The sequence below is a fragment of the Staurois parvus genome, unplaced genomic scaffold, assembly GCF_062004578.1.
Source record: "Staurois parvus isolate SC_StPar_1 unplaced genomic scaffold, SC_StPar_1.0 ptg000562l, whole genome shotgun sequence".
Lineage (NCBI taxonomy): Eukaryota > Metazoa > Chordata > Amphibia > Anura > Ranidae > Staurois > Staurois parvus.
Window position 1 is genome coordinate 990,345 of NW_028318358.1, and position 27,924 is coordinate 1,018,268.

Genomic DNA, 27,924 nt, shown 5'->3' on the forward strand with positions numbered 1-27,924 from the left:
ATGGCGGACCGTGGTCCGGAACCGGATCGAGGGACAGCCCTGTCCAGACCGCAGCCATGCTACCCTCCCTTGGGCCCAGGCCCGGGCTGGCCATAGGGCACACTGGGCCGCTGGGCTTAAGATGACCAGGCCACACAGCGGGAGGTAAGCGGTGACCGCGGTCTGGACATGGCTAATACAGACCACGGCCGCTGCTCAGCTCCCGCTGTATGACTATGCCTAAAGCTGGGCCAACAGGAGGAGTGGCAGTGATGGCTCCAGATGACAAGCAGGAAGTGCTGCTGACACAGGGACACCTCCTCGGCCAGCCGCTGCACTTAAGGGACAATGGCAGCCGCTCTCCTTCACCCACCGGCACACTGTTGCAGCTCTGTAGCAGCGGTGGATGGGGCTTTTTCTGCTGGACCAGCTGCCTCTTTGCTGGACTGGCTGACTTTGCTGGATGGGCTGTCTCTTTGCTGGACCGGAAGTACCTGTAACCAGCGTGAACCGCAAGCCAGGCGGATGTGACGTCACACAGGAGGAAGTTCGGCAATCAGAGAGGAGAAAGCAAGGCTACGCGCTTGGAGCTGACTGCTCCTGCTCGAGGCCTAAGGATAAATTGCCTGATATGTTTTGTTCTATTTATAGGGCCAAGAACGTCCAGAGGACTGCAGAGCCCAGTGGACCATATAAAAACAATAAAGATTAATGAAAAATATATATGTGTATATATATATATATATATATATATTGCACCATAAGGAGTACTGAATAATTAGATAAGTAGGCAAAGGAAGGGGGGAAAAAAGAAGAAGGGAAAAGGAGGGGGGAAGAAAAAGGAAAGGGGAGGGGAGAGGGGAAAAAAAGGAAAAGGGTAAGTACTTAAAATAACAACTTCAGAACATTAAAAATTAACAAATTCGGTTTGTTTACAAGATTTTCTTTAAAAAACATTGGTATTTATGAGACCGTTGGGTAAGGTTAAGGATAATATGGAACCCAGTACCTATATATTACAAAATTTATAATAAGGTGTGGATCTCTATTTTCTCATTGAGGTCCCCTGGAGTGAGGGTCCCTAGCGTGTAAATCCAGAAGGTCTCTCGTTGGCATACACATTTAAAACGTTCGGCCATGGGGAGAGCCCTGGAGATGGATTCTATGACCCTGACTGACAGACCTACAGAGTAGATCCCTGATGTGCATTGGGAAAGTGTCTAGGAACACTATGTTGGTCGTTACCATCCTCAATGAGGCGTCTGTGTTCACCAAAACGCTTTCTCAGGGTTCTAATGGTTCTACCTACATAAAACTGACCTCAAGGGCACATGAGAGAATACACTACATAATCAGATGAGCAGTTGTAAAAATCTTTGATGGTGTGTCTTACCTTTGACTACAAAGTCTTTCTGCCCATGTGTGACAAAAGGGCACCTAAGGCACAGTTGCACCTATACATGCCCTTAAGGCTAAGAAATGTAGTGAGTGGGCCCAAAGTGGTTTAGTTCTTGTCCCTATAAATAGAACACGTCAGGCAATTCATCTTTAGGCCTCTAGAAGGAGCAGTCCGCTCCAAGCTTGTAGCCTTGCTTTCTGATTGCCGAACATCTTCCTGTGTGATGTCACGTCCTCCCGGCTTGCGGCTCACGCTGGTTACAGACAATTCCAGTTCAGGTTTGGGCGACGGTGCCTGGGACTCGTGACCACCTACAGCTTTCTGGGAACACTTCCACCACCTACGGTGGCCATTAACATACCGTATTGATCCCTGCAGGACACGGATGAGGGCTATACAGTTTACCTTACTGATGGGCTTTTTTATCACATTATTGTGAGTTTTTACATTTGTGGCTTATTAAAAACCTTTTTAATACTGCACTTAGAAGGCGCCTCTCTTTTCTTTCCTTACCAATCCAGCAAAAAGACAGAAAACAACAATTTGCTGTGTTGTTAGGGGAACTGTGTTGTGATAGGGGCGCTGTGTTGTGATAGGGGCGCTGTGTTGTGATAGGGCCGCTAGATGTGCTGTGTTTTGTTAAGGGGCACTGTGATGTAAAGAGGGGCAGTGATGTGAATGGAAAAGAGGACACTGTGGGACTTCTTTGAAGAGGGGACTACAGTGTGAAAGGTACGCTAAAGATCATAATGTACCTGGGGGGACTGTGATGTTTTATATTGCTAACGAGATTCGTACCTCTGCTGGAAGTAAATTTTGCTGACCAGACCTCCGTAAATTTTAATTCAAATTTTTATGTCACATGATATTACTGCAAAATTTCAGTAAAAAATGCAAGTAAGTTAATTTTAGGGCACAAAAAACGGAATACATTACCCTATTTTTTGTAAAATCTAAAAGATGAGGTGGCACTGAGTAAATAGATATCCGACATGTCAAAACTTAAATTTGCGTGCACTTGGGAAATGGCGACAAACTTCAGTACCCCGTATTTTCTATAGGTGACATTTTTAAAGTCCCTTATAGGTCATCAATATACTGTTACGGAGGAGGTCTGGTGCTTGAATTACTGCTCTCATTCTGGCGTGTGCGTTGATATGTAACGTGTATCGCAATTGACATTTTCATGCGTAGGCACCCCAGCGTGTGCTTTTACGTTTGTACGTGTGTATATGTGGGGGGCCTCAATTTTTTTGGGGGGGACGTTATGTGCTTGGGTATAACTTTGAGGTTTTACAAATGTGTTGATTTGTGGTGACAGGTTCTCTTTATTGAGTCATCCAGAGTCTAAAACACCATGGATTCCTCCCCTGAATGTAATGTAGTGCACATCGCACTGCATTACATTCTTTCCCGGCCTCGATGGCCAGGAAATCTTTGAACGGGGACCTGGAAGTGACATCATAACATCACTTCCGGGTCAGGACAAGAAGGAGAGGGGAGCAGATGTGTCCATCTCCTACCTCCCCTCTAGCCGACAGTGGTGAGCCGGTCCTGGGCCTGCAGATGGACAAGCGAAGCCCGGGAGACAGTGGGCAGGAGGGGGAGCAGAGGCTGACAGGTGAGCTCTGCTACTTGCCTGCAGTAGGGCTGAAGGATAAAAAAAAACTACCTGCCTGGCACCCGGAACTACATGTCTCGGGCGATATCAATTCAACATCCCTGTTACAGGCTTTCACTGGCGGGGGTATTCTTTCACTGAGTGATTATAACTTACTCCCCAGAGGAGGGCGGAAGACGTGGCTGTAGCCTGGCAGCGAGAGGTGATTCAACAGGAGGTGGCCGAGGGCACAGGCAGCAATGGGAACTCATTGCACAGGCAAGCTCACAATTTCTGTTTTCTGAGGCACAGTCAAAGAGAAAGCCATACGCTGTATACAGACAGACATCACCTTTTGTAAATAAGAACTTACAGGAAGCATCTAATTGAGTGTGTGTAAATCTGACAGGCTGACTGTCAGGTGGAAATGATCCAATAGTTGTGCAGCCTCCAGATCATTTTCACACTCCCCATGTGCCCTGCCATGCTTCCTAGGCTCCACTCTCCCATCAGTGAGTGGGTGGGTGCGAACACCAGAATCAAACATCCTTTTTACACAATGTGGAGGATTAATCCCTTAGGTTCCACAGTGAGTATAACAAGCATGATTTACTGCATATTCAGACTGGACTCATGCGCTGCCAAAAATTGGGAGATTAAATCTAAATGATGTTGGGAAGAATGCTGCTATCAACCAGCTGTATGACACTCCACAGTATATGCGTTGTGTCACAGATCACATGACTTACCCTGAGGAAGTCACATGATCTGAGACACATCGCAGTGGATGGAGCCGAGAGACTTCTGGTCAAGGCTGAGACTGGAAGGTGGTTTCCTTTCCTTTGGAATGCAGATGAGCCTGTATTGAGGATTTTACATGTGCATGGCATACTTTTTATATAACAAATACGGTTTTCGGTATTACACTATGGACTGCCCTTTTTCATTTTCTCTCTTGGAACATCTATTGAGTTTTCAAGTGGATTGAGAGCATTAGAATAAAATAAAATCAAAAACGAGCGCTGGATGTGGAATAAGGGGAGCTGCTAACATGAAAGGTAAAAACCTCTAAAACCTTCTAAAAAACATATACAATAAACATGCAGCATTAGAAACGTAATAAGAGCATAAAAAATATAAATCATATATACGTCACTTTATGAGGCAGCTTCCGAACATGTTTTGTGCGCCTGCACGTTATCAAAGGAAGAGTGCCTCTCCTCATGACATTTCTTATATAGTGTACATGCGCAGTACCATCCGCTATCGTCGTTCCCGTCTATTCGAGGCCATTTTCTTGAAGCTCAGTATGCCAGACAACACATAGGAGGCTTCCCATTTAGAGAAGACAGAGGAGGGAATTAGTCTCCACACTTGAAACTATTGATACTTACAGTACTTTAATTGAATTTTGCTTCACTTTATGCACCTTTAAACGCCAACTTGGGACGTTTACCACAACTCTGTTTGGAAAACGCCTTAGTGCGTTTATTTACCTATTTTATTCATTCTGATGTGCTTTGATTGCTGCTATAGACTATGATATAACCACCATACGGTCATTTATATTTTATTAGAAAGAGTTTGACCTACTCACGTATGATTTATGTTTTATGCGCTTATTACATTTCTAGCGCTGCATGTTTATTGTATATGGATTGAGAGCATTGTTCATCATGTGGGGGCTATACTAATAAAGCGTATTTGATGCATATAAGAATATGGGTCTTGAATGAAGGTGAGCAGACATTTTGTACACACAGTGGAGCACAATTCAGTGATATCACAGTCGTGATGTCTTTTGGGATCGAGGATTGATTCAGCACGGATTTTTTGCCTGCACACGTATTGCTGATGAATTATGTGAACATTATATTAATGTACATTTATTTATAGTTTTTTTTTTTTTTTTTTTAGTACGGTTTTCTTTCTATTTTTTTATTTATATATCACAGAATGTTGGTAGTGGGAGACACTTTATACACTATACTTGATATATGAATTATGCACTAATATATGAGTTTTATTAATAATATTTATATATATATATATATATATATATATATTGTGTTTTACTCTATTTGAGTCTGTATCTCGAGATTGTGATCTAAAAGTTATAGCATGTTTTGAATTTTATCGACATTTGCAGCACCAAAGTTGTGGTATCAATTCACATAGAGCATCACATTTTTATATATTTTTTATAAGATTGTGCTGCATCATACTTATATTTATTTTATTTTGTAGACTGAGTTTACTGTTGTAGGTTTAGTAACACTTTAAGCTGTTTAGTCATTGGTGTGTAATATAAATAGAAGCAGTGCATCCGGATCAACCGCAGTAAAACCCCATGCTGTCTGGGTGGCTTATAATGTTGCTTCGGGCACTGGATCCTGCATGGGCACTCACCTTTGCAATTAGTGCTGTGTGTGTTGTCAGTCACAGGGTGTTAAGCAGGGTCAGAGCTGTGGACTATCCTTGTGAAACCCAGTCCATGATGACCCCTTCGGGTGTAGACCCACCATGACAGATGAAGCCTAGACTTTATACATACTCCAGGGTCACCCCGTATCTCTGACCGTTGCGCTGAAAACTAAGGCTATGTTTGTAATGCATTCACTTCACAGTGTAACCTTTTCAAGTTGGTGCTAAAATTCAACCACGTAGAGCTTAATCTAAGCCTTTCTCCACAAGGGTTTGTTACAGGGATGTCAACACCTGTTTTGCTACATACCTCTTTCGGATATGTTTACCGTATATTTCTCACCCTACTTTGTGAACACCGCACAGGGGAATACCCTCCCTTGTAGCTATGGCAGAAACCAGGTGAAAGGAAGCCTCAGATAAACTTGAGATGAACATTCACCCTGCTTCCTTTGCACCGGAGCAGGAACCAATTTTAACTCTGGTTTCAGGATCCAATTCTAACTCAACAAGCCTGAGGCCCTACCTGAGAAAAGCAGATTTTTTTTTGCTTTTGTGTCACAATTCCCCTGACAACTAACAGCCTTAAAGTAGTTGTAAACCCTTCCTTATAACCACTGAAGTGACTTGCCTCAGGTGATACAGAGATGAAACAAATTCTCTCACAGGAGTTGTAGTTGTTTATCTGTAGCTATTTCTTCTCTACAGCCAGTTTACACAGCAGTTCTGAGCTTCAGGGGGCAGGGATCCTACATTACATCAAAGAGGAGAGAGCTGAGTGTAATCTGAGACCTGGGTGTTGGGAATTGACCCATCCCCTCTTCTACACAATCTCATAGGGGAAAAAAGCACTACATTCTGTGTAATTGTAGTCTGGGTGAAGAAGCTTGTGCTGAGGACTGCGGCTGTTAATTTACTATGACATTGTATAACACTGTACTGTGAGGCTAACAGCAAAAGGCGAAATACCTGAAAAAAAAATATTTTAGCATTTCACACTACCAGAAGTGTTGTCTGCATCCCTTGGTGTGGGCTGTGGTTCCTCTTTCCAGTCTCCACGTCACTGTTAAGGGCTGTAAGCACTGTCAGGAGGGACCACAGCATGCAAAGAGGGTGCAGGCCTTCAACACTCTCAGAAATTTACAAGTTTTGCTGGAGGGTGTCCCCGATTTGAAGACACTGGAATTAGAACTCTCTGCCCACCATAGAAGTAATTCTACTCTTCTTTTATTTCAGGAGCAATGCTTTCTATTTTTTTCTGGCTTTTAGGGAAGAGACAAAGTTGTTTTAAAATGGTTCTAAAGGCTTAAGGTATTTTATACCCCAATGCATTCTCTGGTAAAAAAAAACCTTCTGTGTGCAGCTCCCCCCCAGCCCACCATTCCCACTTATACTTACCTGAGCCTGATCTCCATTAAGCACTGTGCTCAAGAGCGGCGTCACTCGCTCTGCTCTCTCCCTTCTAACAGGGCAGATTGATAGCAGCTGGAGCCATTGCCTCCCGCTTCTGTCAATCAAATCCTGTGACAAGGGAGTTTGGGCGGGGCTGAGAAGGGTAAGAAAAACATGTTTGTTACTAAAAAAAAAATAGAAAGGTTTACAATCACTTTAACCCCTTGCCCTCTTGAGGATTTACCCCCCTTCCTGACCAGGCCCTTTTCCTGCATTACGGTGCTGCGTTACTTTAACTGACAATTGCGCAGTCATGCAACGCTGCACTCAAATGAAATTTATGTCCTTTTTTTTTCCCCACGAATTGAGCTTTCTTTAGGTGGTATTTGATCGCCTGTGCAGTTTTTATTTTTTGTGCTATACAAAAAAAAAAGACTGACAATTTAGAGACAAAAAACAATATTTTTTACTTTTTGCTATTAAACATGTCCAGTAAAAAAAATTAAAAAATCTAATTTTGTCATAAATTTAGGTCAAAATGTATTCTGCTACATGTTTTTGCTAAAACAAAATCCCAATACGTGTAAATTAATTGGTTTACGTAAAAGTTATAGCATTTACAAATGGTGGAATATATACTGGGATTTTTTTTAGTTTTACTAGTAATGGCGGTGATCAGTGAATTATAGCGGAACTGTGGTGGGCACTCTGACACTGGGGGGAACTGACTTGGTGTCACTGACATCCCCAGTGACACCAATATAGTGATCAGTGCTAAAGAAAAAAAAAGCACTGACACTGTACTAATGGCACTGGCCAGGAAGGGGTTAACATGAGGGGCGATCAAAGGGTTAACTGTGTGCTGCTTTACTGTAAGTTGTGTCCATGTGCTTCACTGTAAACACACTGCTTTACATGGCTGTGCAGTGCACAGTCATCCAAAGCAGTGTGCACGAGCTGACAGGGAGAACTGTTTTGTTTACAAACAGTTCTCTTCCCCCTCAGAGATGCTCGTGAATCACCGGGTGCTGGCGAGTAATCACTGGCCGGGACCCAGTGATTGACGACCGTGAATGGCGGTGCGGGTAGGATGCGCACACACTTCGGGTGCACCCTCTACCTGGAGATGCAAAATCATGTATGCATACGTGGTTTTGCGCACACCCCTGCTGCCCAGTAGTAGTATATCTGCTATAGGGCGGTTGGGAAGCGGTTAATAAAGCAGGTTGCTGAATGTGAGGAGCAAAATAGATTTTAAAAAAAGTTTATATTAAATAGGATGTTCAGATTTTTTAATATGTTGCCACTATCACATACCCAACCATATTGTAGAAGGTGATCTGCCTTTCCACCCGTCAGAGCAAAACTCTCATTCCACCACTGTTTGCAATCACTTAGGAGAGCTGATGTTTTTCTCCATCTGCAGTGATAAGTTTGTAATGCTCATTTATGTGATTGATCGTGATTTTACAAGATTGGCAGAGCCTGAGATTGTAAGGGTCTGGGACACAAGCTGCATAAAAAAAATTGAATGCAAGACACGCATGTATCCTCTGTTTATACTCTTATACTATTTTTATTTGTTAATCATTAAATGAGTACAATATACATTGTTCAAATAGCATCAAAGGCTAACAATATTGATCAAAATTTTAACATAAGTGGAATGTAAAGTTGCTTTGGAATTGTACTGCACTGCAATGCTACACATTGTGAATCCTTGCAACCTTCTTTCCTGTACTTGTTTTACATGCAAATCACAAAGCAAAAGCTACCAAAAGTACAAAGCCTAATGCTGTCTGAGTATTAACTAGTTCAGAACTACTCCTTGCTTGAAGGGTAAGTTCACCTTTTGCTTTAAAAATAATAAATGCACTTTTTTTTGCTGGTAAAAAAATTACATTTATTATATTTTGTTGCGGGAGCCTTTAAACCAATGCACCAACCATCAGCAGATAACTGGTGCCATTCAGGTCTTCAGCAGATCTGTCTTATATCTGCTTGCCGTTACGAGACATACCCCGTGTGGCCGGATTTTTTTTTTTCAATCTGAGAGCTAGCAGGGGAGAAGATCCCCCGCTAGCTGTCAAAGCACAGGGAGTGGGGGCCGGTGTATTCATAAAATGTCCTAAATATGGATGTAGCATGAAACCTATTATGAAAGGTGAACTTATCCTTTAAGACCAGCATTTTCATAAATGCATTTAACTAAACTAGTGAGAATGCAAAAAAAACATATAGCAGCAAATGAATTTATAATACTTCAAAACTAGAAGCATCCTAAGGGCTCATTCACACTTGACTAATTTCTAACTCTTACCAAACGCCCCTATAGCATTAGACAGGCATTTGAGAAGCATTTTAAATGCTCCCCAAGCGCCCTATGCGCGTTTTTGAGGCGTTTGATAAGCGTTTGCCAAGCGTTAAAACCGCACCACATACGCTTATAATGAAGCTTAATGCCTGCAAATGCCTGTCAGGCGTTTGAGGAGCGTCACCATAGACTTGAATGGGAGGCTTCAACTCCTCCTGACTGGACATGAGGCGTCAATTTTGCTGTGACATTAACGCTTCAGTGTGAACAGCACTGTGCTGCCATGTGTAGAATTTTGCTGCCATATAGAATTTTCATAGGCGTTTGAGAAGCGTTAAAAACGCTTCCGAAAGGTCTGCTAACAGAGCTAGTGTGAACTTCGCCTAAGAGGCAGGTATCAAAGCTCTTACAGAAGACCAGTATTTTACCCAAAAATGAAAACATAAAGCTGCCAGAACAATTTTTGGGACCTGCATGTTAATGTCAGATTGGACTGACTGGTCCCTGAGCATTGTATTACTTTGTTACCCTCTGTCAGTAGTGCTTTACTACCAGCACAACGCTGAAAACTGTCTTTCTGGCTCTTGATCGGTGATTGTTTGCACATCGCTTGTGTGCAGCTTTTCTGTGTGAAATACCATTTATTTTAACAATTACTGATATTCCAGTTTTTATTATATGTACATTATTTCTTTGCAGAACCCTCAGAGCATTGCTTTTTTTCAAGCTCCTTATTCGGTGACTACAACAGTGCTAGTTCCCCTGGGAGTGCCAATGACCTGACAATGCTCCCACACCTTGCAGATCTGGTCAGCTACAGCATACAGAAAGTCATTGGGTTTGCCAAGATGATACCTGGATTCCGGTAAGAGCAACAAATAATTAAAGCAATGGTGCTTTTTTATATTTAAGCATTTAGCAAACATTAACAGATAGAGTGCATTAAAACTAATCTATGTTGTATTTGTGTGGGGACTTAAGGATAACCCAGAAAATACTACAGAGAATGGTGAAAACTGAAGTATTTGCTGCTGTAGCAGGCACAGACTGTAACCCTCCCCTGTGACCCAGGAGTCTTGGAGGTAGGAATTGGCAGGGACAAGGCTGGGGTTGCATTAAAAGTGGAATTCAAGGCTAGAACGAACTAATCTTAAAACTGCTTACACCCCTCTTCTAACACTTTTACCGACTACCCTGTAGAAGAAAGATGTGCATACGTACCTATTCTCAGGGCGCTTTAGTCCAGTTACATGATCTCCCCAGCAGCCAGATTCAGGAAAGAGGAGAGAGCACGGACAACTGATGAAATGCCTGCCATAGGGGCATCTGTTGTCGGCTGTCCCTACTGTACCCTGAAGATAGCCCCTGGTAGGCGATCACATGACTGGAATGCAGGTCCCGGAGAGTAGCTAAGTATAAGCATCTTCCTTCTACAGGATAGATAGTATAGGTGTTAGGCAGTGGGAGCAGTTTTAAATGTAGTTTCAGCCTTGAATTCCACTTTAAATGTCAGTAATGTTCAGCAATCCTGTTTTCTAACTTATCCCTGTGGTGGTGATGCCATACTGAAGGTGAAAAATTGCAGGGGTATTTACGGTTCATTATATTTTTTATTGAAACTTTCCTTCTTACCCTTTTGATATTGCAGATACCATTTACATTGCCTTGAAAAAGTATTCATACCCCTTGAAATTTTCCACATTTTGTCATGTTACAACCAAAAACGTAAATGTATTGCATTGGGATTGTATGTGATAGACCAACACAAAGTGGCACATAATTGTCAAGTGGAAGGAAATCGATAAATGGTTTTCAATATTTTTTACAAATATCTGAAAAGTGTGGCATGCATTTGTATTCAGCCCCCTTTACTCTGATACCCCTAACTAAAATCTAGTGGAGTCAATCGCTTTTAGAATTCACGTAATTGGAAAGAGTATGGGACAACTGCAAGCCTACCAAGACATGGCTGTCCACCTAAACTGACAAGCTGGGCAAGGAGAGCATTAATCAGAGAAGCAGCCAAGCAGTCTCATTGATGCTGGTTAAAGCCGGCTATACATGGACTGAAATTCATCTGGTGCAGTAGGGACCGGACGAATTTCAATCCATGGGTAGGCTGATTTCACCCAAGTTGAATCATCGGTCAACTTGGATACAGCCAGCCTGTGTGATTTTTCTGCATGTGATTATTGCCAGCGACTATAGCCACTAGCAGTAATCATTATATCCTGCCGGCCAGAAATGTTCAACCCCCCCCCTATACGCACACACACGCGCGCACACACACACACACACACACACTTCTTCCCTATGGGTTGCGTAAGGTTTGTGGGATACCATAGACAGCCTGAACTTTCCCAGATCCATTTGAAATTGGCAGGAGCACGTAGCAACCACCTAATTTCTGAATACCCGATGTTTGTTGACCAAAGCAAAGGTAATAGTAGTAATGTGTTTTGTTTTGAAATGTAGTGACCTCACTGCAGAGGACCAGATTGCCTTGTTAAAATCATCCGTTATCGAAGTTATAATGCTGCGATCTAACCAGTCATTCTCCCTGGATGATATGTCCTGGACATGTGGCAGTGAAGACTTTAAGTACAAAGTTGATGATGTGACACAAGGTAAAATCAGTTTGTAAAGGGTATTTCCCAGCCTGCATTGCCATTCTTTTGATGAGTTCTCTCTTCCACAAGTATCCTCTCATTTTTGTTTGGACAATGATGGAGCAGGCTGTTGCATATTTACACTTAAAGCATTTTCTATATCCTTACTGTATGTTCAGCAATCTTTCATTCACCTGTACTTAGAGTGAAAGGAGATGATTGCTTGAGGAACCTCATGAAGCTGGATCTTTAAATTAAAGTGACACCAAATAATATCCTGTGTGCATAGTATACTTCATCCAAAACTAGTTTGTTTTCCTTAACTTATTGATTCATTTTCCTATATACTTAAAGCAGTGTGTATTGCATTGCAGGTTCCCTATTATTAGATGTGGTGGCTGCATTCGTTTTCTTTTTTTCACTTGGCGATTTGTCCAATATTTCAACTTACTTTTACAGACCAAGCTGTCCAAAGAAACAATGAGTGTGAATTCACACATGTGCGGTGCGAATTGAAGCTCCATTTTCACAGCTAATTGACATGGTGGTAGTTCAGTGGTTCAAGTCAGGTTTTCATCAGGATCAGGGGAGAAAACCAACCTGAAATCGTGTTCACAAACTTATGAGATGTGCGATTCAAAAGCGGTTCCCAAAAAAGTCAATGCACCTGTAATCCGCACCTGAGCTGAACCGCACTGCTGAGAAATCGGACAGGACTCTTTTTCAATCCGCACTGCCAGTGAACCAGATATATGAAAAGGCACCATAGGAAACAATGTTATTTTGCACGTTATGTGGATTGGATGCCATTCAAACCGCATCCAATCCACATATATGTGAACTGGCTCTTAGAGGGCTAAGACAAACTGTTTACTATTGACAATGGTGCTTACAATGGTCGGCTTTTATTAATTTATGTAAAACCTTTAGGCCCAAAGGAAAATAAATGAAATGGTCTTAAACAACAACATACTAAGTACTGTAAGCTGTTATACTGTTTATAATTTTTTTGTTTTGGTATGGTGTAACTGTCAAAACCATGGATCAGTTTTTAACCAAGTCCTATATGTTGCTTGAGTGATTACCAATAAAGAGTCCTGTTAAAGTGAGATTATGTGATAATTTATTATATTGACACAGTTGTACTTTCATTGCTGCATGTAAATGGCAGGTGCTCTGCAGGAGCTCTGTAAAGCTGCTAATAACTTGGATAGCTTGAAATTATTGCCTCTGTTACTAGGATTGCCTTTGTAGACTCTGCAGTAGTCTAATGGTGCTGACCAGACAATTATTAGTCAGGTAATTTATTCTGTTGCAGTTAATTGTTCGTTCAGAAGATATGAAGAACACACAGTCTACCGATAAGGGCTGCAAACATATGTTGGGCAGCCACCTAGTACTCTAAGCACTATTTGTTCAGTGATTCATTTAACGCATATATGCCAAGTGTCCAACTAGCTTGTCATTAATGACTTGATAGGCCTAGTTGAGCTTGATGGAATATAGTTCATCATTTTGTGCCCACACACGTTTAAAATTTTGTCTATATTAACAATTAAAGGCTAAGTTTGCCTTTGAGGAAAAAATAAAACATGCACATATTTTTGCAGGAAAAAAAACGTACATGTATTATTTTTTCTGCATTGAGGCTGCAAAGTATTGCCCCCACAAGCTACCTAATGTACAATCCACATAATTAACATATAATAAAAACAATCGTAGTCAGAAATTGTAAGAGAAAAATTAGTTACTACAATATACAGTGAAGGAAATAAGTATTTGATCCCTTGCTGATTTTGAATGTGTGCCCACTCACAAAGAAATGATCAATCTAAAAATCGAATGGTAGGTGTATTGTAACACTGAGAGACAGAATAGCAACACAAGATTCAAAAGAAATGCACGTCTAACAAATTATGCACTGATTTGCATGTTAATGAGGGAAGTACGTATTTGATCCCCTATCATTCAGCAGGATTTCTGGCTACCAGATGTCTTTCATACAGGTAACAAGTTGAAATTAGAAGCAGTCTCTTAAAGGGAGTGCTGCTAATCTCATTTTGTTACCTGTATAAAAGACACCAGTCCACAGGAGCAATCACACAATCAGATTCCAAACTCTGCACCATGGCAAATACCAAAGAGCTGTCCAAGGATGTCAGGAACATGATTGTAGACCTACACAAGGCTGGACTGGGCTACAACAGTTGGTGTAATCATTCGCAATTGGAAGAAATACAAAACAACTGTCAGTCTCCCTAGGTCTAGTGCACCATGCAAGATCTCACCTCGTGGAGTGTTAATGATCATGAGAACAGTGAGGAATAATCCCAGAACTACACGTGAGGATCTTGTCAATGATCTCCAGGCAGCTGGGGCCACAGTCACCAGGAAAACAATTGGTAACACCCTACACCGACAAGGATTGAAATCCTGCAGTGCCTGCAAGGTCCCTCTGCTCAACAAAGCACATGTCCAGGCCTGTCTGAAGTTTGCAACTGAACATCTGAATGATGCAGAGGAGGGCTGGTTTAAAGTGTTGTGGTCAGATGAGACCAAAATTGAGTTCTTTGGGATCAACTCAACTCGCCATGTTTGGAGGAGGAGGAATGCTGCCTATGACCCCAGGAACACCATCCCAACTGTCAAACATGGTGGTGAAAACATTCTGCTTTGGGGGTGTTTTTCTGCTAAGGGGACAGGACAACTGCACCCCATCAAAGGGACGATGGACGGGACAATGTACCGTCAAATCTTGGGTGAGAATCTTCTTCCCCCAGCCAGGGCATTGAAAATGGGTCGTGGATGGGTGTTCCAGCATGACAATGACCCAAAACACACGACCAAGGCAACAAAGGAGTGGCTCAAGAAGAACATTAAGGTCCTGCAGTGGCCTAGCCAGTCTCCACACCTTAATCCGATTGATAATCTGTGGAGGGAGCTGAAAGTTCGAGTTGCCAAACGTCAGCCACCAAACCTTTATGACTTGAAAGGATCTACCAAGAGGAGTGGGCCAAAATCCCTCCTGTGATGTGTGCAAACCTGGTGGCCAACTACAGGAAACGTCTGATCTCTGTGATTGCCAACAAGGGATTTGCCACCAAGTACTAAGTCATGTTTTGTGAAGGGGATCAAATACTTATTTCCCTCATGAACACGCAAATCAGTGCATCATTTGTTGGCCATGCATTTCTTTAGAATTTTTTGTTGCTATTCTGTCTCTCAGTGTTACAATACACCTACCATTTGATTTTTAGACTGATCATTTCTTTGTGAGTGGGCAAACATTCAAAATCAGCAAGGGATCAAATACTTATTTCCTTCACTGTATACCATTCCAAATTGTACCTCAAAGCACATCTAAACCCTTGAACAAAAATTTAATATATTTCAGCTTACCAGTTAAATGTTATGACTGCATTGGTTTTTTTTTTTTTTTTATACTTTTAGTTTCACCTTGTGATCCTGCCAGTAACACGCTTCCTCTCTGCACTCACTCACTGTACTGTATCTATAGCAGCCTTGATACCCTATGACACAACACCTTCCCCATTTTCATCACCATAAGATATTTGGGGGGGGGGGGGGGGTTGCAGTCCACAGAGATAGCTGGGAACAGGGTAAGTGATGAGAGTGCAACACAGGCAGAGAACACAGGAGGCTATTTGTTTACAAAACTTCCTACAGGATCAACATTTGCTTATCACTGAAATCTATGTAATCTTGGTTTAACTATGAAGGGATGGTGGACTATTATTTGAAATCTTCATATGATGGGAGTGCACAGAGTAAAATAAAAGGATTTGTGTTGAATTTATATTTGCAACTTTTGGAAAACCGTATTGATCAGTGACTGTTTTGGTAAATAAGTATACATATTTGTCCTCTGAACTTCATTGACCACAAAATATCAGATGTTACTTATCATTTCAGTCTTTAAATATCCACTTCTTTCAACTTTGAACAGCCAGACTATATTTAAGGCCAGATTAATGTGTGCATGTTGGGAAATTCTTTTATTCATCTGTAAGCAGACACAGACTTCTTCAAAACCTTTGTGTCCATTGCACTGTGTATTTACTAGGATATCTGTTATTGTTTTGCAATAACTATGTTTGATGGGAGAACCAACAAGAAAAAAAATGAAACATTGAAAAACAAAGGGATCTATAATTATATTAAATCACTAAACTAAAAGAAGAATGTGCACCAGTACATCTTTTATTTGGTTTTCTAGAAACCAGCGCACTCTCGAGTAAAACTGTAGTGATGTGAATGTACAATATATATGTAAAGCACTGCATAAATTGACAGCGCTATATAAGTACCTGTAATAAAAAAATAAATAGTATGGTGGGCAATACGCCATTATTGCAGCTCTGTCATTTATGGAAGCTTTTGTCATTTGTAGCTGGTCATAACATGGAGCTCCTGGAGCCTCTGGTAAAATTCCAGGTGGGGCTGAAGAAACTGAACCTACATGAAGAAGAACATGTCCTCTTGATGGCCATTTGTATTCTTTCACCAGGTCAGTCATCAATGTGGAGACTATTAAAATATTAGTAGTGCCTGGGCCTGAGTTGAAGAACATCAGTAACAACATATTTGGCACAATTGTATTTATAAACCATACATGTAAGAATGTAAGATTTTTAGTAAATTAAAGATTGGAAGAGCAGCTGGCTGCTTGCCACTGAGCAGCTGACTGATTGCTAACTTAAAATCACTATAAATAACCTAATTGCATATTGGCACCATAAAATGAAATGGCACTTTGACAATGAAATATCATTTTAAAAAGAACCATCATATTCTTATAAGGGTATGAACCTTCTGTATAATGAGGATTGGTATAGCCTGCACGCGTCTTCCCGAATAATAAACTTTATTGAGCGAGTAAAATGTGCTTGACGATATGCATAAGCCATTTTATATGTACATTTTACTCGCTCAATAAAGTTTATTATTCGGGAAGACAAGTGTCGACTATACCAATCCTCATTATTCATTTGCATCTGTGCTGGGGAGTGACACAGCCAGAGCACCTACCTTCCACCTCCATGGGGATTATCTCTGGGCGTAGCACCTATATGTACATTCTGTAATTAGATTCATGGGAACATCTGCTGTAGAGAGAGTAGCAGGGAGGTCTAGGTCCTTTTCAAGATGCTCACTGTGTGCATAACGGCTGATCTCAGTTTGCAATCATTGACTGAAATGGTTAATGTTATGACCTTGAAAGAGCCCTCTTAGAAATTATGTCTATTAATTGTTTTTGTAGACCGCCTGGGTGTGCAGGATAAAGCACTGGTTGAAGCCATTCAAGATCGCCTCTCTTCTATCCTTCAAACATACATCCTCTGCAAGCATCCTCCTCCAGGAAGTCGACTCTTGTACCCTAAGATGATCCAGAAACTGGCTGACCTTCGCAGCCTAAATGAAGAGCATTCCAAACAGTATCGCTTCATCTCTTTCAAGCCAGAGCATAGCACGATGCTGACTCCACTAGTGCTTGAGGTCTTTGGCAATGAAATCTCTTGAGTTTGATATAAGACTTTAATTTAGAAAATGTGAGTAATTTGGTGTATCCAAGTTAAGCTGGATCTTAATTCTGTTTTCTTCTATGGGAAATAACTGGGAGTTCTTTTTAATCAGAAGATGATTAGTGTGCCACTGTATATAGTACATACTATTTTAAAAGACCTACATGGATTAGCTTGAGTGGAATGGTTATAGTGCTTTCTTTAATTCTGCTACAAAAAGGGGTTAACCTCCTTTGCCATGCTGTTGATGTAATGTACCAATCTTACAATGCTTTGCCATGTTGTGTGCCTTCTAGACAGTTAGGGGTTTATTTACTAAAGCTGGAGAGTCCAAAATCAGACTCACTTCTGCCTAGAAACCAATCAGCTTCCAGGTTTCATTGCCAAAGCTTCATTGAACAAGCTGAGGTTGGAAGCTGATTGGTTTCTATGCAGAAGGGAGTCATTTTGGACTCTCCAGCTTTAGTAAATCCCTTAATGTCAAATCTTGTAAACTTGATATTTTGGCCTATATGGGCTCTCTTCTATTTATAAAAGCCATTATTGACAAAATTTCAGACTTGTGAAACTCATAGTCAAGTGCCAAATTATGAAAGACTTTTACCATCTTAATTTCTTTACATGATATCTTAGAATGTAAATATTTTACTACACCAGTTTAACCAAAGTGTGTATGCGCTTGATAAAGCGCAGAATTGTTCATGCATGTACTATACAAAGAGCCAGGTTTTATTGTGTCAGTCAATGGAAAAGTGTTTATTTGGAAAATGTATATTTTTCTATGCATAGGGAATTTTATTTTAGAAAATATCATAGCCTTTTGTTCATGAATACAAAATAAATTGCCCTTATCGTTAACATTTTACCTGAATGTGTAACATTTAACTCTGATAGACTATGCACATAGTTATAATAAATATTTCCACTTAAAAGGGTTTGTTTCGAATAGGTTTCGAATAGGTGGAGGGAGATTAGGTATGAACAGGAGCCAGGCGCTGTGTAGTTTTGTGATAAAAGTAATACACCTTGTATGGAGGTGTGCCTTTAATAAGTCATATGGTAAAACAATAATAAATAACCAGCCTGTGGCTTTAGGAAGCCAGGTTCCAAGATGGACGGCCCGTCCGCTCAGAGGGAAGCAGTGGAGTAGAATGCCAGTCAGTGCAGGGACCACGTTTACCCGATGTCCCAGCGTCCTGGATGATGTCACCACGATGTGGAGAGACGGAGGGGGGGAACTCTTGCTGGAGCCGCAGCTTTAGAAGGAAGATGCCGGTTGCTGGGGGAGATTAGGGAGCCCTCTGAGTAATGTTAGACCAACCTGTGGAGTCTGCTTTGAATATTCCTTTCAATGAAGCTCCTCTGTTATATTTCTTTCCTTAACCACTTCTGTGCCACCCTATAGCAGAAATACTGCTACAGGGCAACACAGGTGCACAAAATCACTTGTATATACGTGATTTTGCAGTTCCAGGTAGGGGCCCCACCGCCATTCGTGGCCACGGTTGTCAATCACCGGGTCCTGGCCAGTGATTCCCCACCAGCAACCAGCAATCTCCGATTATTATAAACAATACAGATCTCTCCCCTGTCAGCTCCTGCACAGCCATACAAAGCAGTGTGCTTATAGTGTAAAGCACACAGTAAAACCGCACACAGTTAATCCTTTGATCGCCCCACATGTTAACGCCTTCCTGCCCAGTGTCATTAGTACAGTGTCAGTGCTTTTTTTTTTTTTTCTTTAGCACTGATCACTATATTGGTGTCACTGGGGATGTCAGTGACACCAAGTCAGTTCCCCCCAGTTTCAGAATGCCCACCACAGCCCCGCAGTCCTGCTATAAGTCGCTGATCGCCACCATTACTAGTAAAAAAAAAAAAAAAATTTCAGTATATATACCTCCATTTGTAAATGCTATAACTTTCATGCAAACCAATTAATTTACACATCTTGGGAGTTTATTTTTAGCAAAGACAAGTAGCAGAATATATTTTGGCCTAAATTTATGACGAAATTTGCTTTTTTTTTTTTTTTTTTTTTTTTTTTTTTAATTTTTACTGGACATGTTTAATAGCGAAACGTAAAAAATAGTTTGTTTTTTTTCAAAATTGTCAGTTTTTTTTGTTTATAGCGCAAAAAATAAAGAATGCAGAGGTGATCAAATACCACCGAAAGAAAGCTTTATTTGAAGAAAAAAAAAAACGTAAATTTCATTTGGATGCAGCATTGCATGACCGCGCAATTGTCAGTTAAAGTAACGTAGCGCTGTATCGCAAAAAATGGCCTGGTCAGGAAGGGGGGTAATTCCTCAGGAGGGCAAATAGTTAAAGTTCTTTTTACTGCCAGAATTGTGTCTTCTTTCATAATCAAATCTTCTATCTAGAAAGGAATGAGATTGTGGAAAATGTCAGTGTGGTGGAGCTCTGCAGGAAACCAGTCATGTTTAACTATACACGTGAATAGTGTATATTCACATAATTCCCATAAAATATTTTAAATGTATCTGTTGTAAGTTTGGAATTGTCATATGGGTATATCATACTGGTTAACATGGTAGCTATATATATATATATATATATATCTCAATCGATCGATAGATAGCAAGGGCTGCTTCAACTGAATAAAAGCGAGCTACGTACCAGATAACAACAGCATTTATAGCACTTATTTTTCTACATTATTTTTAGAAGGCAAATCAAACAAAAATGTTTGATTTGTACAATAAGTGGAGAAATCAACTTTATTCTGATAATAAGCAACAGAAATTTGTATATTTATATAAAGTTTGGCCTTAATGTATGTGTTTGTGGTGGAACCCTAAGATGCCCAACGTGGCAATGCACTACGGTCTCTACTTTTGTATTTTCATCTGCTGAATGTAGCCCTTATCAGTTTCTACATGGAGATCATTTTATAGGGCAGGCTTTATCATTTTAGGAGTAACCTACTGATGCCTATATCAGTAACAAGCAGTGGGTATGCCCTAAGAGTATTAGACATTTACTGCCTATGAGATAGACTTTATGATGTCACTGCCCCTCCTCTCTATTTCATCCAATCCTAGAATGCCTTGTATTTTGGGATGAGGGGATGGGCCATATTTTGCAAATGGCAGCCTAGTGAGCTATCAGTTACAGCAAATGGCAGCATGTGCCATCCTAAACAGCATGACATGCATGCCTGAGAACACATGTCAAGGATTGCCAACACTTGCTGTATGACCTAGTTAAGCACCAGTTCCATGTGGATGCTTGACTTGACATGCTTTGTGGCAACCTCTGGTTTAATTATGGACATAAAAGAGTGGAGTTCTCATTTTGTTTTTATTTTTTTTCCATGATAATACAAATGTATACCGTGAATGGTATGTATCCCAGTTTTATTGGTATTCTAGTGAAACAGGTAATTCTGGTCTGCAGAGATGTTCCTTTTTTTGTTAGGCACAGGAATAAAGCTGCTGATGGACTCCTGGTCCTGAACTTCCACCCAGTCCTCTGAGGTGATTCATGTTAGTGCCTCTTGACATTATTCATGTGTTTGTGGATGCTTCTGATGACCTCCAATGTGGGGAATGTCTTCACAAGACACGTTCCTCAAAAATTCACTTTAATCTTTATGGGTTTCAACTTCATTTATTGCCTTTGCTTTGTAAAATGCCGGGAAAAACATGTACACAATCAGATGTTATTTAGAATCAAACTAATGTCTGTCAAGCCTCAACATTCTATTTTTTCTGATCCTGTCCTAGTTGGAGGCTGTCCGCTACATCTTGGGTTTATGCTTTGATAAAAGGAACCAAGATATCAAATACATAGCATGTGCCATGTGCTTTCTTGCTAATATTCCACAACTTATTGATAACTGAATTTTAGAAGCCATAGCTTTATCTTCTGTGCTGCTATGACTGTGCGCTTCATTTATTTTCTTGCTGTCACCATAATTAAATATAATTACCACACCTTTTACACATATTCTCTTACATCATTGTACAACTTACTTATGAAGGGATGGACGCTGCTCAACCTACCTCAGGAGTCCAATGTTAAGGAATGGCCTCATCTGCTGTTCTGGCCACGCCCTTTGATGCTTTCCCCCCGCCCACTTGGGCTTGGTCACAGAGGTCAACTTACTTATAATGTTCATTGTGCTTCAACATCATTGCTACTCCTCCCATTTACAATTATGTTAGTCAAGCTATTCACACTAAGGCTATGCAGCTTGCATTAAAGTGGTTGTAAAGGCTGAAGGTGTTTTACTGTAATACATTCTATGCATTAAGGTAATAAACCTTCTATTGTCCGCTCCCTCCCTGCCCCCCCCCCCCAAATACTTATCTGAGCCCGCTGTTGATCCAGTGTTGTGCTTGAGAGCAGCAGCACTGCTCTGTCTCTCAGTGAGAGCAGTGGGAGTCATTGGTTTCTGATGCTGTCAATCAAATCCAGTGACGTGGGAGTGGGGCTAAGCCATACTGTGTGTCAGCAAACACACAGAACTCGGCTTGGTATTCCTTCCAGTGGTAGAACACAGAGAAGAGGAGGAGCACAGAGTCCCGACAGGGGACCCCAGAAGAGGAGGATCAGGGCTGCTCTGTGCAAAACCATTGCACAGATCAGGTAAGTATGACCTGTTCATTTATTCAGAAAAAAAAAAAAGTTTACAATCGCTTTAAAGATTAGTTTGAGATGCTTCTGAAATAATTTACAGTTTCTTCACCTGTGCATTGGACCTACTCCTGAACTGAACTTTCTATGCTGCACCAACCTGCTTTAAGCCACTTTTGAGTTCCTAATGACTTGCATGGAGAGAATAAGCAGTGCTGATGCAAATACAAGGCCTAATCTGTGTGTTCTCTTAGGCCATTATTGTTATAGTGATGGCAAATATGAGGAATTACAGATTTGACTATAGGCAGATTTAAGCAGTCATTTAGGCACACACTGTATATTAGGATGCCAATCTGTTTTATAGTATTAAAAAAATCTGTTAAAAATGACCGATTATGTTTTCAGGTTTTTAGATCCCTCACCTTTTTTTTGTCATAATATCATAGGGCTATTTATTAATATACAGCTTTATGCAGTGCAGATGGACATTTTGTCAGATAATATGCAAAAGCAACAAATATATTCATCTTACAGCTAGTTCTATTGTAGGATTATGGATGATGCCTTAATATCAGCCGGGTATTGGCATGGAGGCAGGTGTCTCTTCATTTACTCTTGTTATTGCAGATAATGACTGCATTTAGTCCTTCACTGTTGCACATGCTTAGAAAACCCAGGAGGGATTGATTACCGTGCAGTACATACCATCTTTTTTATTTGTTCGATTTATGTCATTGCTTCATATACAGTAAGTCATAACTGAAGAAAGCATTTCAAATTTTTAAGAGGAAGAAACAGAACTCCTGGAGGATAAAGCTGTTCTATTGTCATGGTCATTAATCCCTATATTAAATTTGTCCTCCTGATTTCTTGTTGGCGTTTGTGTAAACCATATATTCATCTACTGTAGATTGCTTACATATTCCCTGAAAAAACAGCCTTTCACTATGATGTACACATTATAGTGGTGAATAAACAGATATCTCAGAGGACCGCTTAGCTGATCCACCTGGAATTCACAAGGGTCACTGATACAAGCAGTGTTGGTTTCTTGAAATGGTGGTGTTTAAATGCACAGGTAATAAAAATATATGCCACATAATTCCTAAAGTAAGCACGTGTAGGCTTTCCCACGCTGGTGTCATACAATTACCTAAGTAAGCACATGAGTTATACCTCCACATTGGTTGTATCTCCCAGCTGGCTGTGGAAAAAAAATGGAAACCAACTTTTTTTTTCTTTTTTTGTCTAAAACACCCGCATTTTAAAATGTAGCACCTTTTTTCTCTACTAATGGAACTGATTTTTAAAACACTGTGTAAATCTTAGGACCAATATCATTGACCTACATGTATTTAGTTAAGCAGAGATACGAATACTCATTTTGAATGCTATGTTGTGAGACTTAAAAAAAAATAAAATAAATAAATCACCTATGAGCAATTATGGTGACACATTTATTGCCAGGCATATAAAATCTCAAATGATCCAACAGGTGGTGAATCTTCAAAGGGCCACGTTATGTTAGCTGAGGACCACACATACTTATTTTCAGTAAAAGATTACAGCACAGAACAAAACATCAGTCTGATATGTTTTATATTATATTGGATATTCTTGATAATACACAGTCTTGCAGAAATAGTTATAAATGCATGCTATCATATTGTCACAGTGATTGCAGGTAGTTCTGTGAAGGACTGATTGCCAGTTACACCGCAATGTATTCAGAGATTAAGGCTACATGCACATGACTGTCTGTGGCCCTACAATGTAATGGTTGAGCATATTTTCCCATCAGGGAGCCACAGGTGCTGCATACAGTTCCCCCATGATTTGTCAGTCCGCCCCTGGCAGCAACTGTGACTGCTCAGCAGGAAAATACACCTGACCACACATGGCCATGTGCCTGTACCCCTCGTGCATCATTGTACCCTAGCAAATATTCTACCAGTCCACAGTAACTCTCAACAGATCAGGGTTTTAGGATTTATCCCTAAGAGTGATTCTAAAAACGTGAACTGTAGGAAGAGGATTACAATGTACCAAGGCTCTGAAAGGTGAATTTGTAGTTTATGAAAGACTTCCCCCTGCTGGAATGACATTATATTGCATCTCAACAGTTGCTCTATATCAGGGCAAAATGAAAAAAAAATTGCAGTTCTACACTGCAATATATTTCCACATGTTTCATCATTTTCTAGACCCTGGGATTTCTGAACAATACCTGTTACTATGCCAGGAATGTACTAAGCTCCTAACTCCTGTTGTGGGCTGAGAACACACAGCATTTTTGTGGACTGAGTATTGTCAGCCCTGCCCATTTCTTTTTCTGAACTACTCAGATCCACCCTGTCTTCTATCTCCACAACATAAAGGCTAATCATTTTGTAGACTAATTACTCTCTATGAAATAACACAGGAATTGTGCACAGGGTAGCTCTGAATTTCTGACTTGATCAGCATGAATTTTTGCATTTTGTATTTAACAGTCCAAATAGAAGCAATTTAGAGAAGTGTATTGTTTGGGTTTACTTTTCACATTCATTCCGCACCCTTTGATACCTGAGACATACAGTACCTCTTCTTAAAGTGGTGTTAAACCTAAAAAGCAAATATGTATTATATCGCAGATTACCAATTCTTAGATGTGATGGCTGTATTGATTTTCTTTTTTAGGCTCTTTCTTCAATTCTCACCTGGTGATCCTGCCAGTAAGTCTGTTGTTTTTCAACAGAACAAGCTGTCCTGCAATTGTATCAGAATGTTGAGACAAACCATTTACTGCTAACAGGGGTGCTTACAGTGAGCAGCTTTTATTTATTTATATAAAACCCTTAATCTGAAAAAAAAAACCTGTTGCTGTAACAGCGTGTGTAGCTGCAGTGGATGCTGGAGTTTGGATTGAATTCTTTAAACTGACCATACGTGCATCGAAATTCAGCTGGTTCAGTGGGGACTGGCCGAATTTTGATCCATGTATGGGCAGGGTGGTTGTACACAAGTCAATCTATCAATTGATTTCAGCACAACCAGCCTGTTGGAAATTTTTATTTCGATCAGCATTGGCAGTGCTGATGAGTGTATTTTGACGACAAGGAAATCTCCCTACTGTCAGAATTCAATAGCGCAGCAGGAAGATTCCTGTATCCACTTTGGATGTGTGGATGAGGGAATCATGTCATTTTCTTTCATTCAACTCGCTGCTTGAAGGAAAAAAAAATGACGTGTATGGGCAGCCTGAGGTCGTATTCACACATGTGCGTTTTGAATCGTGGGCAGAATTGCCTCAATTCTGCCCACGATTTCAAAATGCTCTGCTAAAATGACTAATCACAGAACTGCGTGTTTAGGTACAATTTATTTTAATGTCACCTGAAAATGCGTTACGGATGTGTCGCAATTGTTGTGTGATAAATTGTGCTGCAGTTGCAGCAAACCGCATTGCGTGAAGCGTGTCACCCAAAAGACTGTTTTCTTTTGGGTGACAGGCTTCCCACGATATGGTTTGTAGTGATTGCAGCACAATTCATTGTGTGACAATTGCGCAGAACCGCAATGTGTTTTCAGGTGACATTAAAATGAATGGAACCTAAACACGTGGTTCCACAATTTGTCATTTTAGCAGAGTGTTTAAATTGCAGGGAAAATCGCGGCAATTCTGCCCAAGATTCAGAAGACCCTTGTTTAAATGCACCCTGAAGCCCCATTCACAGCTGAGAGGTTTTTATAGCTCAAAGGTTAAAAACACTCAGCAAGCAAAAACCTATTGTATTCAGTAGCCCTTGTTCACATCTGAGCGTCCTGCTGCTTGAAGCTCAACACCTGTTGCTGAAAAAGTACATGAGTTACTTTACAGGCAGAATTACGAGTTTATGGCCCCTTAGACTTCAGTGGGAACGCCTGAAAACTTTTGATTTTAGCTTTTTGTTCAGGCTTTTTAGCCTATATTAACTGATCTGCTCCCCCAACTGATTTTCATTGGCTAAAAGAAGACGCTTGAATGCACACGTAAATCGTCTGTATACACTTACAAAAACGCTCAAAAAAGCTCAAATAAAAACTCCTGGTAATCGCTCTGCTCAGGTATGAATGCAGCCTCAGTGTATCTAAATCTGCTACATCTAAGACAATGCTGCTGTCCAAAAGTGCCCCTGTGCGCCTTCATCCAGAGTGAGTACACTCTAATACAGAAGTGTTAAAGGCCAGATTACCAGGTAATAACAGAGGGAAAAGTATCTAAAAAAGGAAAAAACTAATGTAGCCACCACATCTAATGATTGGTAAGCTGCAGTATAATTAAATTTTTGGTTTTGGGTTTAATCCTGCTTTAATTCAACATAAATTTCTATATTTAAGGATCCTTAAATGATATCAATTCAATTTTTCAACAGAGTAAAAAGGAGAATATTCATATTAAGATGGCTTTCTTTTCAATAAAAAGCATTACAATGCTGTGGTTAAAATGCTGCCAAATGTATGGCTTTTGACAAGCCTAGAAGAATTCAGTGTTGTAATATGCATGTATGTGTATATTTGTTAAAATCTACTGTGACAAAAAGAAAAAAATAGATCTATTGTATAGATTGGAAGGTTATGCACTTTATAAATGAAAGAAAAAATATATATGATTCTATCTATACAAATGTTGTAATTATAGAAAGATTACTGATTTTATTTTCTTTCCAGCTCATGACTCTTGTAATGGTTGAAGCAAATATGTGAATGTGACATGTTCTTTCAAAGCCTAAACAAATAGCAGCAGGGAATCACATGCCTTTGTTTGTATATTGATGTTTATAATAAATTGTGTTTAGTTTTGTGGCTTTACTGTATACTGTCTTTTTTTTCTTTTTTCAAAGTTACAGTATATATGCTGTTACTACTGGATGAACTGTATGCATGCCATGGACCAAACTATATAAACTGCAATGTTTTCATCCCTTGAATTAAAACCTGTTACCCAGCAATGCCTAAATGCTTTGGCTTTGTTAATGAGGAAAAATCTAATAGTTCTGATACTTAGAATGATTGCAGTGCAAATATTTAAAAAAAAAAACCCACTAAAATCTCATATAAGGAGTTTTATGGAGAGACTCACATCGCCGGTCACCTCCCCAGTCATTACTCATCTGGATTGGTATGTCAGTGTACCCTTGCCATTAGCACAGCTCATGGTTTTTGCCTGCTCATATCCTATGCTATATACAGCCCCTCCATTGTTGGAGAGTTTATTGCTGGACAATATATTATACATCCTCAAAGTGTTATTAAAATATTTTTTTTATGGTTTCAATGTGTTTATATATATATCACTGGGTCTACATACTATATATCTCAGTCTGACTACTACCATTTCGTGGTCTCCACCTATAGCGCTTTTCTTCAGTATGTATAAAAATACAGAGTACATAGAGCCTTTAGGTGAGCTCCGGTCTCTGTGGCAAAATGCATACAAAATTGACATGGTCTAGAAACATTTAGACAAAATAAAGGTAAAAAAAAGCACCTGAACCACTTGCCCTCCAGAGGACTTACCCCCCTTCCTGACCAGGCCATTTTTTGCAATACAGCTCCTTGTGGTTACTTTAACCACTTGCCAACCAGGATATAGCCAAATGACGGCTACAGCTTGGGTACACTCTAATACAGAAGTGCTAAAAGGCCAGATTACCAGGTGATAACGGAGGCTACAGCGTGGTTTTCCAGTTCTGGCAGGAACGTCCTATGACATCCTCCTGTGCGCCCCCAGCGATCTCCATGATCACTGTGTCCTGCGGTCACAGCTGATCATGTGATGTGATCATCCAATGACACAGCAGATCACCGGTAAATGCAGTTGCCAGTTATCGGCTGCACTTTCCTCACGCTGTCAGTGTGAAGAAAGTACTGCCGATAACAGGCAATTGTCAGGATAGATCGGCACTGATGATCAGTGCCCAGCAGTGCAACCCACCTCTGCCCATCACTGCCTAGTAGTGCCTCCCATCAGTGCTGCCAGTCAGTGCCCCTCATTGTTGCATATCAGTGCAACCTCATCAACGCTCATCAGTGAAGGA

At 40.5% G+C, this 27,924-nt stretch overlaps 1 protein-coding gene across 1 annotated transcript in view; it reads left to right on the plus strand.

Moving 5' to 3' along the window:
- The window catches only part of VDR (vitamin D receptor), a 205,275-nt gene extending 178,584 nt beyond the window's left edge, over window positions 1–26,691 (plus strand). The window contains exons 6-9 of the mRNA XM_089691376.1: window positions 9,808–9,973; window positions 11,584–11,735; window positions 16,129–16,245; window positions 16,999–26,691. Coding sequence (XP_089547502.1) covers window positions 9,808–9,973; window positions 11,584–11,735; window positions 16,129–16,245; window positions 16,999–17,258 — 695 coding nt within the window. The 3' untranslated portion in view covers window positions 17,259–26,691. The remainder of the gene's footprint in view (window positions 1–9,807; window positions 9,974–11,583; window positions 11,736–16,128; window positions 16,246–16,998) is intronic.
- The last annotated feature ends 1,233 nt before the right edge of the window (window positions 26,692–27,924 follow it).